Source organism: Mesoplodon densirostris, chromosome 5, assembly GCF_025265405.1.
Source record: "Mesoplodon densirostris isolate mMesDen1 chromosome 5, mMesDen1 primary haplotype, whole genome shotgun sequence".
Classification (NCBI taxonomy): domain Eukaryota; kingdom Metazoa; phylum Chordata; class Mammalia; order Artiodactyla; family Ziphiidae; genus Mesoplodon; species Mesoplodon densirostris.
This window is the reverse complement of record NC_082665.1, coordinates 48,636,164-48,654,467: the sequence shown is the minus strand read 5'-3', so window position 1 is coordinate 48,654,467 and position 18,304 is coordinate 48,636,164. Positions and strand designations below refer to the sequence as shown.

At 38.7% G+C, this 18,304-nt stretch overlaps 1 protein-coding gene across 3 annotated transcripts in view; it reads right to left on the bottom strand.

Moving 5' to 3' along the window:
* Nucleotides 1-4,677: 4,677 nt before the first annotated feature.
* The window catches only part of TMEM45A (transmembrane protein 45A), an 89,986-nt gene continuing 76,359 nt past the window's right edge, over nt 4,678-18,304 (bottom strand). Inside the window, exon 6 of one of the 3 annotated variants that reach the window (XM_060099815.1) lies at nt 4,678-5,102. In XM_060099815.1, the coding sequence (XP_059955798.1) occupies nt 5,009-5,102 (94 nt within the window). In that variant the 3' untranslated portion in view covers nt 4,678-5,008. The other 2 variants (XM_060099816.1, XM_060099814.1) reach the window with 2 other exon arrangements.

Genomic DNA, 18,304 nt, shown 5'->3' with positions numbered 1-18,304 from the left:
TCTAATCTCTAGTGTGATGGTATATTTGGAGGTGAGGTCTTTGGGAGGCAATTAGATCATCAGGGTGGAGCCTTCATGATGGGCTTAACACCTTTATAAAACAGAGACTGGAGAGAGAGAATCTGTTTCTCCCACCAGGACGTGGGCCTTTACCAGACACCAGATCTGCTGGCAGCATGATCTTGGACTTCCCAGACTCCAGAATTGTGAGAAATAAACATTTGTCGTTTAAGCTACCCAGCTTACGGTGTTCTATTATGGCAGCCCAAACTGACTAAGACAATTTCTGACCAGAATCAAATCACCAAAGATATTCAAACAGAAGCCAAAGTCTTTTCCTCTGAATGGGACATTTGTGTGGAAAGAGGACTGGGGGGAAGAGGGTCTTAAGAATAAGGCAGGTCCCTTTAAGAAAGAACTGAGCCATTCACCGTGCAGTCATGTAGCCTCTGAAGTGGAACGAGCCATCTCTCTCACTTATTCACCCCCCGCCCCAGGGTCAGGAGATTTATTGATCTATCCCATCATGGGCTTGGCCACTAATTGACAGCATGATCTTAGACAAGTCACAAACTCTGGTCTCAGAGTCTTCACCCATAGACAACCTTTGAGGACCTATTTTCTCTAAGTGATATCTTCCTTTGAATTTTCTCTCTCCTTTCCACTCCAGACTCTAGCTCACCTTTCAACACTGCAGGTTGAGAAGGATTCCTTAGGCGCTACAATAGAGATGAAAAAAGTGTGGTTGTCTTTAGGAGATTATAATATAGTAAGAAGGAAGCATTTATGTGCAGAGATGATTAGAGGACTGAATAGCATATGATCCGCTCTCTGGGCTCCATACTGTAGGAATTTCTAAACAGGAAGGTGTGGTATGAAGCAGTAGAAAAGAAAAGCTTTGAACTGGGCCTTAAAGAATCTCCAGAAGTTAGGCTGCAAGGAGGAGGAGGCAAGAGAGTGTGGTTAATACAGCTTAGACATGGAAGTTAAAATAAACAAGTTTTAGGGAACAGGGAGCAAGTCAGCATGATTGGTACAGGGGTCGTGTTGGACAATATGAGAGTATAACTCTATATTGAAATACACTCAAAGCGATTTTATTTTATTCAGGTGCAGTGCTAGTCAATTTAGAATTGATCTGAGAGGCCAAGGGAACCTGAGTCAGTTTCTGAGCAGATGAGAGAGTTGTTCCAACCTCAATTGCTAAGCCCTTGATTACTTGGCTGGGCTTCTTTTTGCATTTTAGAGCCTGTATGTATTTTGGCTTCAGATACCAGTTATCAAGTGGGGGATTATATTGGGCTCCACCCCCAGCTTCTTAGTAAAGATCTTTAACCCTCCCTTTAGGAGACTTGAAAACAGGCAGAACAGCTCAAGATCATGAGAGGAAGCAGGTAAGAGGCACTTTCTTGCCTCCATTCTAACCTTTTGCATTAATCATATCAATTCCTCCCAAAACTCACACAAGCACTGAACACAGCTGTGTTGTCCCTGCTTTAAAGGGTTAAAGGCTCAGAAATACTGACAGCCCAGCTCAGAGCTGTTGAATTATCTTTAAAAGAGAGTGACCTAGAATTCATTAGGCTATTGTCTTAACATCTGTAAAAAGTGAGCAGTCTCATCAGATAGGAAATATATGGGAAAAAATGGGCAATATTACACCAAGTTCAGAAATTTTTACTCTTAGAAGGAAATATAGTTAATATCTTAAGAGCTAAAGAATAATGAAATCCCATCAAATGACCTGACAGCCTGGGTGGGGATTGCAGGTTTTCATGAGTAGGCAGAAAAGACAGGCAATTTTAAGTATGACTCCAGCTGGGGAAGGCACCTTCCCTGTGCTGTGCAAGACTGGGAGATAGCCTGTGTGGAGGGTTTGATGTAGTGACTATAAGTAACTGCATTCAGCAGATACCATTAGGGTCACTGTCAAGAATCCTGTCCCATTCAATATCTGGGTCCAATATCTCAACAAGCAGACTAGGTGTTCCCTGACATTGTCTGTCATAAACAAATCATTTCCTTAACAGTACGCCTATTTTAACATGGAAGGACTCGAGCTAAGTACAGAAATGTTTAAGAACATCAAAATCATATATTTGTGCCTTAAGGAATTATGCATGTGTAGCATTTTAGGTATTTATAAGTTTACAAATATAATTTCATCTATGCAGATTAGTCTTGTAAGTTCAATTTATAAGTGTGCAATTGACTAACAAATTTACACTTGCGAGTTTCAGTTGAAATCTCATTAAGTTTATATAGTATTGGAATATTTAAGGAAACTTAAGTTTCACCACATTTATAAGTTTAATAAATTAGATTTGTAATAATAACAACTTGAGAAGATTTGTTGGTTAACTTAAGAATATAAAAATATTTAATTCATAAATATAGTGAAGAAGTTTAAAGGGAAATCTAATTATCTAAGTTTAAAACTGTGCCCCAAACATTAAAGTCTCCTTAAAATTGAGTGTTAAAATTTGCTAGACTTAAAAATAGAATAATAATATTCATCAAATGAACTTAAAGGTATAAGAATGGCTTATATTTTTTCATTTTTACCAGTTTGGTCCAGAAACCCAATCACTCTATTCACTGCACATCTCTTGAAGCACCTCCCCAAGGTTAAAGCAAAAATCTCCCTTCACTGCCATTTATTTAGGGGAAATTCTTTTCTCTTATTTCTTGCATGTCCTCTATTCTCTCAATCTTCCCATCTGGAATTCACATTAGAAAGAATATAGAATTTCTGGATCTATTCTCTATGTATACAGACTTTTCTTTCATGCTTTTTAATCTATTGACTCCATGTATTGGGGAGAACTTGTCACTTCTCAGCTTTTATTTTCACTGTTCCTGTAGCCCCGGTGACTCCTAAACCACATTATTAATCCACATCCAACATACAATCAATACAACCTTGATTAATGAGCCCTAAAGTGACAAGGTGATGAGGAGGACACCAAGACGGTCATAACCTGATCTCCCACTTCAACAATGAGCTGGTAGTGCCATCAGAGGCTGCAGTTTCCCAAGCAAAGGCAGTTAGAGATCACAGAAATCACTGAAGAGGTATTATCACATCAACAGCCATGTTTACATTGCGTTGAGTCTCTTTAAAGAGTCTCTTTACCTTGGTTATGGCAAATCAAGCATGGGATACCCATGAAGGGGTTTGGCAAAAGCTCAGGAATTGAGACCCCAGGTTTTTGGAAGATTGAGATAAAATACAAGCAAAAGTAAGGGAGGGCACCCTTCCTCCATCCCTTCCTTGGTGAAGGCTTCCATAAAATTATAATAATGGTGCTCAATTTATTGCTCATTTCAGGGACTAGAGGCAGATAGCCCCAAACTATGGACTTAGACCTGAACCAGAAGTTCCTCCTCTGAGAACTCACTGGGTTGCATCTCACTTGTGTTCTCTCTGTGCAGAGACTGCAGGAATGGACACTTCTGCTCTCTCATAAAGACTGCTAGTATATTTACACTTACAGTTTTCAAAATTCCAGTCTTAATCTGGTTCATGCTAATTATTCCTAGAGTTCCTGCTCAGGCCTAGATACCAGCAATGCCGTTTTCACGTAACCTGCAGTTGACAGCTCACTCTTCTGAAATACAAACTTGCCAAAATCATAGAAACTTGCTGGGCTAAGGAAAAAAACCCTAAAATACAGGACACACATGGGGCAGAATGCCATGATCACCTGGGGACCATGGCACGTGGGCATTTCATATGCCAGAAATGTATTAAGGTCTATTGCATTGTTCAAGATAAACATGTAGGCACCCACATCTGCTCTTTTCAACTCTTACGTTAAAAAAAAGAAATGTATCCAGTTCATTGGCCTAAAGAATCCACTCACCTCCCTCTTCAGTGTCATGTGGTAAGACCAGACTGGGGCAGCTTTCTGGATTTGTCAGTGCTTCTGGAAAGCCAGGGAGCTTCAGGTTTTAACTGCCCATGTGACACCTCCAGCTACCCACTACACTGCCTCTTTTCCTTCATATTCAAGTCAACCATCACAGACTCCTGCAGTACTCCTTTTCTTTTCTGTCACAGCAGAGACTGGCCTTTCTGACTAACATGGTACTAAATTAACTTCGATTTTGTCTCAGAGACTCTAGATTCATAAAATGTGACAGCCGGAAATTGATTCATCCAATTCAATTCCCTAACGTCAGAGAGAAGGACATGGTAAATGTTAAAACCCTAGAGGCTGGTGAATAGTAAAGCCAGAATGAGAAAAGATTTCCTGACTCTCCATTGGAGGTTACTTAGTCCACCGATGAGGGAAGGGCTCTGACTTTGTACCTAGGTATTCCATTAAAGGATTTTCCTTGTTTTAACCCTTCAATTATTTTAGCAGAACAGATGGCATGGTGGCCATACTATGCTGTGTGATGATTTTTTTACTCTTTGGATAACATCATGACCCTCCTTTCCCAAATTTTCATGGCTTTACCAACCATGTGCCCTTCTGTAACCGTGGATCAGCCCTTTTATCTTCTCTGAGAGAGTACATCATAGGATGACTTCCAGCTTGCTTTTCCCAGGGGAGAACGCAGGTGCTACAGAAAGAGATTTCTCACAAAAAGGAATTTCAGTGTCACACAGCTTCTTCTTCATGACATAAAGGTGGGGTGCAGTTGAATAACAAAAACAAAGATCTGAGGTGTTTGAACGAAGGTCCATGCATTCATTTATTTCTCATTGCAGCAACAAGATAAACAAGTGAAATTCCTTCTATAATGAGTTACAAATGGTAGTAAGCCCAGGAACCCTGAGCATATATATCTATAAGGCAAATAAAACAATATTTTTCAGTGTGGGCATCACACTTTAGATGACCTGGGGAGAGCCACTCCAAGCCCCAAATACCATGACACCAAGAATCATTCTCAACCAGTTGTTCTCCAAACAAAAGGTGAAAAGGCAAAACTGTGATTAAAAATAATAAAAAAAAAAAAGAGAGAAATTTCAACTAGAAAGACTGGACGCCCAAAGTCACATCTCTTCTTCTGATTCTTGTTCTCGTTCAGCATTTTTCAGGAGTCCAACTTCTGAGGGGCAGAACCTCTTAAATCGAGATTTAACCAACCTGAGGAGAATGAAAGTCATCTCGTATTATGCTGTTTAAAATTAAAACCCAAAACTATATGTATCTATAATACAGCAAACTCCAAATTATCTGTGCAGATGGAAGAGGCACCCCCAGAAAGAAAATCACTTTTATTTGGCTTCGGAGCTACCTGCAAATATTTTGTAGATTAAAGCAGCATCTAAGCAAACAGATACAATAAAGCTCGTAAATGTGTTATATGATTGTTTGCATCATATTCAAAATTTATAACGTTAATCATTTCTAAAACAAACAAGAGAATCTCTGGGCTGTAGTAATCCCAGATGAAACCGAGCTCAGCTGTGTGGTCCAAAAAGGAGCCCTCTCCTATGAAAGAAGTGCATGAAGGCATTTCCTGCCCCATGTTGAGCCCCATGGCAAGTCTGGGCTGTACTGCAGCCTTTATTCATGTCTTCAGAGGGGTGCTTTTGTGCTGGCCACAGGCTGCTCAGCTGCATGTGATGGTCCATGATGAATTAAGAAGTTGAAAGAAGTGACCTCCATTCTTGTAACTGTTTTCATAGATTAAGAGAATCTGTAGGTCAGAAGGAATTACAATTTTTGACATTGGAAGATGTGAAGCTTCTTAGTGGCAGGAACTCAGCAGGCTCTCCATTTTCTCTGATGTAATAAGAACTAGGCAAAGCTTTTCTTGTGCATGATATTTGTGAAGACATTGTGCTGTGACCATGTCAATAAAACATAGTTAACTTCCAAAAATACACAGGGATATGCAAACAAACTGATAAACCAAATCATCAAAATCATTCCCGTTTTATGAAAAACGTCACCAGCCTATCTGTATCTTTACACTTGTTTTCTGCTTTTCTTTTTTTTTTTTGCGGTACGCGGGCCTCTCACCGTTGTGGCCTCTCCCGTTGCGGAGCACAGGCTCCGGACGCGCAGGCTCAGCGGCCATGGCTCACGGGCGCAGCCTCTCCGTGGCATGTGGTATTCTCCCGGACCGGGGCACGAACCTGTGTCCCCTGCATCGGCAGGTGGACTCTCAACCACTGCGCCACCAGGGAAGCCCTCTGCCTTTCTTCTTCCAATGAAGGTCTGGCCCGCCCCTCTCAATATACAGTGCTTTAACTTGTGCTCTGGATCCCACTAGAGTATGAATTTCCTAGGAGCAGAGACTTCATCTTATTTACTGCCCTAACTCTGCCAGAGTCTAGAACAATCTCTGGTACACAATAGTGGCTCATGACACATTTGATGATTCAGTGGGCTGTGGAGCAATCTGCCAGGAGTTCATATCACTCACCTCCTCAGAGGTAATTCTTCAGTCACTTCCAATTCAGCATTAATTCCTCCAACATACAACAACTGTGCAGTATCAGTAACAACTATTGACTTGGCAAGAGTCAAGAAAAAGTACTCAAAATCATTTGCCTCGATAATTAGTTGACCATTGACATTGTTCCCAATGTCCTCAACTCTTCAAGACACTGTTCTCATGAAAGGCTAATAGTTTTAAGTAAGTTGATGACTGGGACAGTGTGTCATTTTTTAAAAATATTTATTTATTTGTTTGTTTATTTATTTATTTGGCTGCGCTGGGCCTTAGTTGCGGCACGTGGGGTCTTCATTGCAGCATGTGGGATCTTTAGTTGCAGCCTGTGGGATCTTTAGTTGCAGCATGTGGGATCTTTAGTTGCAGCATATGGGATTTTTAGTTGCAGCATGCGGGATCTAGTTCCCTGACCTGAGATCCAGCCCAGGCCCCCTGAATTGAGAGCATGGAGTCTTAGCCACTGGACCACCAGGGAAGTCCCAGTGGGTCATTTTTTAAAGCCACACAGTTATCTCCACATTGCACAACCTGAATACGTGCTAACTGAAAGGGATTAATTAGTTAATTCATTCATTAGGTTCATTCCTGATGACTCTTGTGGAAAATAAAGCAAAGAACTGGCTACTGATTACAAATTAACTGGTAACACAGACCCTAGTGACTCCTGCTGTTCCCCACTCCTCCTCTCTGGGTTTTATCTGCTGTTGTTACAAACCACCAAGCTAAGGCAAATTCAGGCTCTATCTGCACCCTGAAGCCCTTGGTATTGGCACATGCAGAAATGGCTACTGGGGACAGATTGAGGGATGGAGTAAGAAAGAGGAAGTGCAAATATCTGCTAGTTCCTGGAATGATGCAAGTCCAGAGAACTAAAGTCAGGGTGTGTCTGGGCTTTTGCTCCCATATGTTCTCTTCAGTTAATACAAGAGCAGAGCTGAGACTCTGGGTATACTTCCAGAGTCAATCTGGAAATCAAACATCCAGAAGGCAAACTACCATATGCCTGGAATTTGGTCATTTCTATTTTGTTCTTCAAAATGGCTCACGAGAATCATTTGCTTGGAAAACCAACCTGAAAATGAGTAATATTTCTCTGTCCATTCAGAGGGGCTTTTGAAATAGTTCTGTACCACAGTCGTGTTTAAATATGAAATACAGTAAAACACATAATAAGATTTCCCAACAGATAGGTCTCTCCTATGAGCTGCCATGATGAGAACTGCAGGCACGGGACCAGATGAAGCAATCTTTAAACCATTATTCTGGAAAGCTGGGAAGTACAGCTTCATTTTTCAGAGATTTTGGGGGCAGTAGTTCCATAACCCAGTTTTGGTTCCTTGGTGATCTTTGTGCTTTGTGAAATAAATGCGGATAGGATGTCCTCAAAACCCATCACCTGTGACTGAATTACAATCCACTACAATCCACTTGAATTATCCTGCATATGACCTCACTGAAAGTCAGTATTCAATCTTCATGATATTCTTTAAGCTACTGCTTAAGTTTATATAAAAATATATCAGAACACAAGTTCTTGTTTTTATATTTCAAAAGCAATATGAGAGCAAAACTTAAAAGCATATAAAACATGATTTCCAAACAATTGAACTCTATTTCCGAGTATTTCTGAAACAGATCTGTTAAAACAGCAAATAAGTGTCTTGAGTACCTACTATATGTTTGACAGTATGCCAAGAGCTGTGAGAAATATGAAAAAGGTCTTTTCTTCCAGGTGACACAATCAAGTTAGCAGGTAAGACTAACATGAGCTAATGGTAAATATCACAAGATAGATCACAACTGTTAAAATGTGTGGTAGAGACTAAAGTACTGTAAACACTCATGAAGGGAGATAAGCAAAGGCTAGAACAATCACAGAAGTTTTCATAGAAGAGATGAGCATTTAATTTGGATATGACAGGTAGAGGCAACTACATGGTCAAAAAGTGAAAGGTGCTGGGGAAGGAGAGGCAGTTGAAAAATTAAACATGGAGTTTCTGGTTTCTAGAAAACTATAGGTGGATAAGAGATTCATTAGGGGTCTGAAGGTTTTTGAAACAGGAAGAGACAATAGCTTTCTTTTGGCTCTGGAAGGGAACTGACATGGGGTAGAGAGTCTCCTTGAATGCCGGCATTATTCTTGGAAGCTGCCCAGCCCCTAAGGAGATGAGGCCCAGAAGTCAGCCTAAAACAGCAGAGGAAGAAGTCCAGTTTCACTCAATGGCAGAGCGAGCCTAAACTACCAGCCCATGCAAGTGCTTTGAGGGAAATGAATAGGACTCATAGAAATCAATCAATGAGAGAGTAGAATTTCCCAGCACCCATAGCACTTAGACCTCTAGAAGGAGTAACTACAGACCCAAAGCCTACCAGCGACATTTTGGAGCTAGACAAGGAAATGGTTTCCTTATGCAGAGACACAGAGCCAAAGCTCCTATAGCAGTGAAGCTCAGAGAAGCACAGAGCAGGAGAGGTAACCTGGGCAAATGTCTACAGAGAGGACTAGAAAGCTAGCTGGGGCAGAAGCTGAGACCCCACTGGGCCTAGAACCAGCCACTGTAATTGAGGGATCTAGAGCATCTGCTAGATGTGTACTATCCAATATGGTAGTCACTATGCATATATGCATATTTAAATTAATGAAAATTAGTGTGGCACTAGGCCCATGTCAAGTGCTCAATAACCACACATAGCTCATGGTTACATAATGAAGGCTGCAGATACACAACATTTCAATCAGTGCTAAAGTCTGAAGGATTGGAGTCTGCACGATTAGTAGCTGGGATCAGCCAGGCCAACTGTGGTTTGGCATTAGCTATCATGCTAATGGAAATAATAAGGAACCATGTTCACTCCTTTCTACTCCTACTCATCCTTCAAGCTGCAGCTTAATTCTCAATTGTGAGGAGGCTTCCTCTGGGCTCCAATAGTGCTTTGTTCTTACACTATTTCCATTTATTGTACTGTATGTAAATTGTCTCTCTCTCCCCATAGGGTCTACACCTTATACATTTTTTGATACAGAAGAAGGAGGAGAACAAGAACGAGAAGAATAGTAAAAAGAACAAGGGTGGGTGGGGGAGGTGGTTCAAGAGAGCAGCCTAGGAAGGTCCTGAATTCACCTCCTCCCATGGACACAGCAAATCTACAGCTATTTAAGGAACAATTCCCTATAAAAAAAAAAAAAAGACCTGAAAACTAGCCAAACAGCTCCTCCACAGCAAAGGACAAGAGGTCCACACTGAGATGGGTAAAAGAGGCAGAGACACAGTCTCACTGAAAACCCCACCCCTGGGGTGGAGACCCACAATCGGAAGGGATCTCAAAGATACAGAGCTTTTCCCTGAGGAGCAAGAATTTGTGCCCTACATCAGTCACCCCAACCCTTAGGACTTGCACTGGTGAGATGAGCCCCCAAAACATCTGGCTTTGAAAACCAACAGGGCTGACGTCCAGAAAAACCAAAGTGCTGTAAGGAATGGAGTTTCCACTCTTAAAGGACTTGCATGCAGACTCACCCACCTGGCAATCCAGCACAAAAGCCACAGATTGAAAAGTGTCTAGACCATATGTGACTGTGACACATTTGTTAATTTTAAAGCATCTGCCAGCAAGGGAGAAATCTGTTAGGACTCTCTCCAGGAATGGAAGCACTGGCAGGTACCATTTTTGCTTTCTGCCCCATCTATTTTGTTAGCACCAGCACTAGCAGCCACCATTTTTGCAGTCCCTTTCTAACCTGCTAGCACCAGTGTTAGAAATTAAAGGAGAAGTTAAAAATACCTGGAGACAAGTGAAAATGGAAATACAACATACCAAAATCTATGCAATGCAGCAAAAGCAGTTCTAAGATGGAAGTTTATAGCAATACAGGCCTACCTCAAGAAATAAGAAAAATCTCAAATAAACAACCTAACTTTTACACCTAAGGGAACTAAAATAAGAAGAATAAACAAAGCCCAAAGTTACTATAAGGAAGGAAATAATAAAGAACAGAGCAGAAATAAATGATATAGAGACTAAAAGACAAATAGAAAAGATCGACGAAACAAGGAGCTGGTTCTTTGAAAAAACAAACAAAATTGACAAAACTTTAGATAGACTCACTAAGAGAAACAGAGAGAAGGCTCAAGTGAATAAAATCCAAAATAAAAGAGGAGAAATTACAATTATACCAAAAGAGACTACTATGAACTATTATACACCAACAAATTGAATAACCTGGAAGTAATGGATAAATTCCTGGAAACATACAACCTTCCAAGACTGAATCATCAAGAAACAGAAAATTTGAATAGACTAATTATTAGTGAGGAGATTAAAACCATAATAAAAAAACTCCCAACAAAGAAAAGTCCAGGACCAGATGGCTTCACTGGTAAATTGTACCAAATATTCAAAAAAGATTTAATACCTATCCTCTCAAACTCTTCCAAAAAACTGAAGAGGAGGGAATGCTCCCAAACTCACTTCACAAGGCCAACATTACCCTGATACCAAAATCACACAAAGACATCACACACAAAAAAGAAAATTACAGGCCAATATCACTGGTGAACATAGGTACAAAAATCTTCAACAAAATATTAGCAAACTGAACTCGAGTATGTTAAAAGGATCATACACCCTGATCAAGTGGGATTTATTCCAGGAATGCAAGGATGGTTCAACAACCACAAATCAATCAATGTGATATGTCACATTAACAAAAAGAAGGATTAAAATCATATGATTATCTCAATAGGTGCATAAAAAGCATTTGACAAAATTCAACATCATTTGTGATAAAACTCTCAACAAGTGGATATAAAGAGAATGTACCTTAACATAATAAAGGCCATATATTACATGCTTATAGGTAACATCATACTCAGTGATGAAATCATGAAAGATTTTTCCTTAAAATCAGGACCAAAACAATGATGTTCACTCTCGCCACTTTTAGTCAAAATAGTATTATAAGTCCTAGCCAGAGCATTTAGGCAAGAAAAAAAAAGGGGGCATCCAAATTGAAAAGGAAGAAGTAAAACTGTCACTATTTGCAGATGACATGATACTATGTATAGAAAACCCTAAAGACACCAACAAAAAACTGTTAGAACTAATAAGTAAATTTAGTAAAGTTGCAGGGTACAAAATCAATATGCAAACATGTTGCACTTTTATACACTAACAATGAACTATCAGAAAGAGAAAGTAAGAAAAAAAATCCCATTTACAACTGCATCAAAAAGAATAAAATATCGGGCCTCCCTGGTGGCGCAGTGGTTAAGAGTCCGCCTGCCGATGCAGGGGATACGGGTTCGTGCCCCGGTCTGGGAGGATCCCATATGCCGTGGAGCAGCTGGGCCCGTGAGCCATGGCCGCTGGGCCTGCGCATCCAGAGCCTGTGCTCCGCAACGGGAGAGGCCACAACAGTGAGAGGCCCACATACCGCGAAAAGAAAAAAAAAAAAAAAAAGAATAAAATATCTATGAACAAATTTAATCAAGGAGATGAAAGACCTATACACTGAAAACTGTAAGACATTAATGAAAGTAACTGAAGAAGACACAAATAAATGGAAAGACATTCCATGCTTATGAATTGGAAGAATTAATATTGTTAAAATGTCCATATTACCTAAAACAATCTGCAGATTCAATGCAATCTGTACCAAATTCCAAAGGCATTTCTCACAGAAATAGAACAAACAATCCTAAAATTTGTATGGAATCACAAAAGATCCTGAATAGCCAAAGCACTCTTGAAAAAGAAGAACAAACCTGGAGGCATCGTATGCTCTGATTTCAGACTATACTACAGAGCTGTAAAATCAAAACAGTATGATATTGGCATAAAAACAGACCTATAGATCAATGGCACAGAGTAAAGAGCCTAAAAATAACACACATATAAGGTCAATTAATTTGTGATAAAGGAAGCAAGAACACAAAATGGGGAAAGGCCAGTGTCTTCAAAAATGGTGCTAGGAAAACTGGACATCCACACACAAAAGAATGAAACTGGACCACTATCTTACACCATACACAAAAATTAACTCAAAATGGATTAAAGTCTTGACTGTAAGATTAAAAATAAAATAAAATAAGAATAAAAATAAAAATCTGAGAAGAAAACATGGGTGGTAATCTCCTTGACATCACTCTTGGTGATATTTTGGGGATCTGACTCCAAAGGCAGTAGAAGCAAAACTAAACAAATAGGATTACACCAAACTAGAAAGCTTCTGCACAGTGAACAAAAACATCAACAAAATAAAAAGGAAACTTACTGAATGGGAGAAGACATTCCTAAATCGTATCTGATAAAAGGTTAATATCCAAAATATATAAAGAACTCAGACAACCCAATAACACCCACAACAAAAAAATTAAATTTAAAAATAGGCAGATAGCACCTTTGGGATTCTCTAGGTATAGTATCAAGTCATCTGCAAACAGTGACAGCTTTACTTCTTCTTTTCCGATTTGGATTCCTTTTATTTCTTTTTCTTCTCTGATTGCTGTGGCTAAAACTTCCAAAACTATGTTGAATAATAGTGGTGAGAGTGGGCAACATTGTCTTGTTTCTGATCTTAGTGGAAATGGTTTCAGTTTTTCACCATTGAGGACGATGTTGGCTTTGGGTTTGTCATATATGGCCTTTATTATGTTGAGGAAAGTTCCCTCTACGCCTACTTTGTGCAGGGTTTTCCCAAAGATACTACCAGAAAACTACTAGAGCTAATCAATGAATTTGGTAAAGTAGCAGGATACAAAATTAATGCACAGAAATCTCTGGCATTCCTATACACTAATGATGAAAAATCTGAAAGTGAAATTAAGAAAACACTCCCATTCACCATTGCAACAAAAAGAATAAAATATCTAGGAATAAACCTACCTAAGGAGACAAAAGACCTGTATGTAGAAAACTATAAGACGCTGATGAAAGAGATTAAAGATGATACAAATAGATGGAGAGATATACCATGTTTTGGATTGGAAGAATCAACATTGTGAAAATGACTCTACTACCCAAAGCAATCTACAGATTCAATGCAATCCCTATCAAACTACCACTGGCATTTTTCACAGAACTAGAACAAAAATTTTCACAATCTGTATGGAAACACAAAAGACCCCAAATAGCCAAAGCAATCTTGAGAAAGAAAAACGGAGCTGGAGGAATCAGGCTCCCAGACTTCAGACTATACTGCAAAGCTACAGTAATCAAGACAGTATGGTACTGGCACAAAAACAGAAAGATAGATCAATAGAACAGGATAGAAAGCCCAGAGGTAAACCCATGCACATATGGTCACCTTATCTTTGATAAAGGAGGCAAGAATATACAGTGGAGAAAAGACAGCTTCTTCAATAAGTGATGCTGGGAAAACTGGGCAGGTACATGTAAAAGTATGAGATTAGAACACTCCCTAACACCATACACAAAAATAAACTCAAAATGGATTAAAGACCTAAATGTAAGGCCAGAAACTATCAAACTCTTAGAGGAAAATATAGGCAGAACACTCTATGACATAAATCACAACAAGATCCTTTTTGACCCACCTCCTAGAGAAATGGAATAAAAACAAAAATAAACAAATGGGACCTAATGAAAGTTAAAAGCTTTTGCACAGCAAAGGAAACCATAAACAAGACCAAAAGACAACCCTCAGAATGGGAGAAAATATTTGCTAATGAAGCAACTGACAAAGGATTAATCTCCAAAATTTACAAGCAGCTCATGCAGCTGAATAACAAAAAAACAAACAACCCAATCCAAAAATGGGCAGAAGACCTAAACAGACATTTCTCCGAAGAAGATATACAGATTGCCAACAAACACATGAAAGAATGCTCAACATCAAAACTACAATGAGATATCATCTCACACCAGTCAGAATGGCCATCATCAAAAAATCTAGAGACAATAAATGCTGGAGAGGGTGTGGAGAAAAGGGAAAACTCTTGCACTGTTGGTAGGAATGTAAATTGATACAGCCACTATGGACAACAGTATGGAGGTTCCTTAAAAAACTACAAATAGAACTACCATATGTCCCAGCAATCCCACTACTGGGCATATACCCTGAGAAAACCATAATTCAAAAAGAGTCATGTACCAAAATGTTCATTGCAGCTCTATTTACAATAGCCAGGACATGGAAGCAACCTAAGTGTCCATCATCGGATGAATGGATAAAGAAGATGTGGCACATATATACAATGGAATATTACTCAGCCATAAAAGGAAACGAAATTGAGTTATTTGTAATGAGGTGGATGGACCTAGAGTCTGTCATACAGAGTGAAGTAAGTCAGAAAGAGAAAAACAAATAGCGTATGCTAACACATATATAACACATATGGAATCTAAGGGAAAAAAAAAGGTCATGAAGAACCTAGGGGTAAGACAGGAATAAAGACACAGACCTACTAGAGAATGGACTTGAGGATATAGGGAGGGGGAAGGGTTAGCTGTGACAGAGTGAGAGAGTGGCATGGACATATATACACTACCAAATGTAAAATAGCTAGCTAGTGGGAAGCAGCCACATGGCACAGGGAGATCAGCTCAGTGTTTTGTGACCACCTAGAGGTGTGGGATAGGGAGGGTGGGAGGGAGGGAGATGCAAGAGGGAAGAGATATGGGAACATATGTATATGTATAACTGATTCACTTTGTTATAAAGCAGAAACTAACACACCATTGTAAAGCAATTATACTCTAATAAAGATGTTAAAAATAAATAAATAAATAAATAAAATAAAATAAAAATAGCCAGAGAATTTGAATAGACATTTTTCCAAAGAAGACATACAGGTAACTAAAAGGCACATGAAATGATGTTCAATATCACTAATCATTAGGGAAGTTCAAATCAAAACACCAGTGAGATATCCCCTCGCACCTGCAGAATGGCTATTATCAAAAGGACAAGAATTAGCAAGTGTTGGCCAGGATATGAGGAAAAGAGAACCCTCATGCACTGTTGGTGGACATGTAAATTGGTACAGCCACTGTGGAAAATAGCATGGAGCTTCCTCAAACAATTAAAAATAGGGCAGTGATTGAGCGTCCACCTGCCGATGCAGGGGACACGGGTTCGTGCCCTGGTCCACGAAGATCCCACATGCCACGGAGCCTCTAGGCCTGTGAGCCATGGCCACTAAGCCTGCGCATCTGGAGCCTGTGCTCCGCAACGGGAGAGGCCACAACAGTGAGAGGCCCACGTACCGCAAAAAAAAAAAAAAAAAAAAGAAAGAAAAAATTTAAAATAGAACTACCATATAAGCCAGCAATTCCACTTCTGGGTATTTATCTGAAGAAAATGAAAACACTAATTCAAAAAGACAAAGGCACCCCTAGGTTCACTGCAGCATATTTATAATAACCAGGATATGGAAACAACTTAAGGGTCTATCAATGGATGAATGAATGGATAAAGGAGATGTTTTATATATACATTTATATATATATGTATACATATAATATATATAATATAAATATTTTATATTTATATGTACATAATGGAATACTACTCAGCCATAAAGAATAATGAAATGGACATTGAGGGTATTACATTAAGTGAAATAAGGCAGATAGAGAAAGACAAATACCATATGATTTCACTTACCTGTGAGATCTAACAAACAAATGAACAAACAAAACAAAACACATAGATACAGGGAACAGATTGATGGTTGCCAGAATGGGGGGAGGTGGGCAAAAATGGGTGAAGGGGATCAAGAGGTTCAAACCTCCAGTTATAAAATAAATAAGTCTTATAGTTTTCCGAGCACAGGTCTTTTGTCTCCTAGGCATGGTTATTCCTAGGTATTTTATTCTTTTTGATGTGATGGTAAATGGGGTTGTTTCTTGAATTTCTCTTTCTGATATTTCTTTGTTAGTGTATAGAAATGCAACAGATTTGTGTGTATTAATTTTGTAACCTGCAACTTAACCAAATTCATTGATGAGCTCCAGTAGTTTTCTGGTAGCATCTTTAGGATTTTCTATGTATAGTATCATGTCATCTGCAAACGGTGACAGTTTAACTTCTTTTCCCATTTGGATTCCTTTTATTTCTTTTTCTTCTCTGATTGCTGTAGCTAGGACTTCCAAAACTATGTTGAATAAAAGTGACAAGAGTGAACATCCTTGTCTTGTTCCTGATCTTAGAGGAAATGTTTTTAGCTTTTCACCATTGAATATGATGTTAGCTGTAGGTTTGTCATATATGGCCTTCATTATGTTGAGGTATGTTCCCTCTATGCCCACTTTCTGGAGAGTTTTTATCATAAATGGGTGTTGAATTTTGTCAAAAGCTTTTTCTGAAAATAATGAGATGATCATATCACCTCACACCAGTCAGAATGGCTATCATCAAAAAATCCACAAGCAATAAATGCTGGAGAGGGTGTGGAGAGAAGGGAATCCTCTTGCACTGTAGGTGGGAATGTAAACTGGTGCAGCCACTATGGAGAACAGTATGGAGGTTCCTTAAAAAACTAAAAATAGAGCTACCATATGATTCTGAAATCCCACTCCTGGGCATATACCCAGAGAAAAACATGGTTTGAAAGAATACATGCACCCCAATGTTCATTGCAGCACTGTTTACAATAGCCAAGACATGGAAGCAACCTAAATGTCCATCGACAAAAGAATGGATAAAGAAGATATGGTACATATATACAATGGAATATTACTCAGCCATTAAAAAGAATGAAATAATGCCATTTGCAGCAACTTGGATGGACCTACAGATTGTCATACTGAGTGAAGTAAGTCAGACAGAGAAAGAGAAATATCATATGACTGTTTCTATGCAGAATCTAAAAAATGATACAAACGAACTTATATACAAAGCAGAAGCAGACTCACAGACTTAGAGAATGAACTTATGGTTACCAGGGCGGAAGGGTAGGAGGAAGAGATATTTAGGGAGTTTGGGATTGACATGTACACACCACTATATTTAAAATGGATAACCAACAAGGACCTACTGTATAGCACAGGGAACTCTGCTCAATATTCTGTAACAAACTAAATGCAAAAAGAATTTGAAAAAGAATAGACACGTGTATATGTATAACTGAATCACTTTGTTGTACACCTGAAACTAATACAACATTGTTAATCAACTGTACTCCAATATAAAATTAAAAGTTTTTTTTAAAAATGAAAAAAATAAATAAAATAAAAAAGTCATGGGGATATTATATACAGCATGGTGACTATAATCAGTAATATTGTATTGCAGATTTGAAAGTTGCTAATAAAGTAAATCTTGAAAGTTCTCATCACAGAAAAAAATTTTTGTAACTTTGTATGGTAACAGATGGTATAACTAGACTTATTGTGGTAGTCATTTTACAATGTATACAAAAGTTGAATCATTATGTTGTACACCTAAAACTAGTATAATGTATGTCAATTGCACTTCAATTCAAAAAGAAATCTATCACAGGAAACTGAAAAAGAAAAACAACAAACAAACACAAGAAGAATCTTGCTTGAGCTCCTACTATGTTGTAGGCAGTTTAAATACATGATCTCATTTAGGTACTATTATTATCTCCATTTTGTAAATGACAAAACTGATATTATAACTGATATAAATTTAACTGATATTTATTTAACTGATATTTAAACTGATATATTAAACTGATAGTTTACCCAGTCATACAGCTGACAAGCAGCAGAGCTAGGAACATGGATTCTTAGCAATCTGTTATATTGCTCCTCACCCATCATGAAACATTGTATCAAAGTCCTTGTAAAAACATGTATAGTTCAACTGAATCTTACTGTTAGAAATATTACAGGAAATGTCAAATTAACCAGATACTCAAATTTAATGGGAGACATACATGTTGGTCAAAAATGA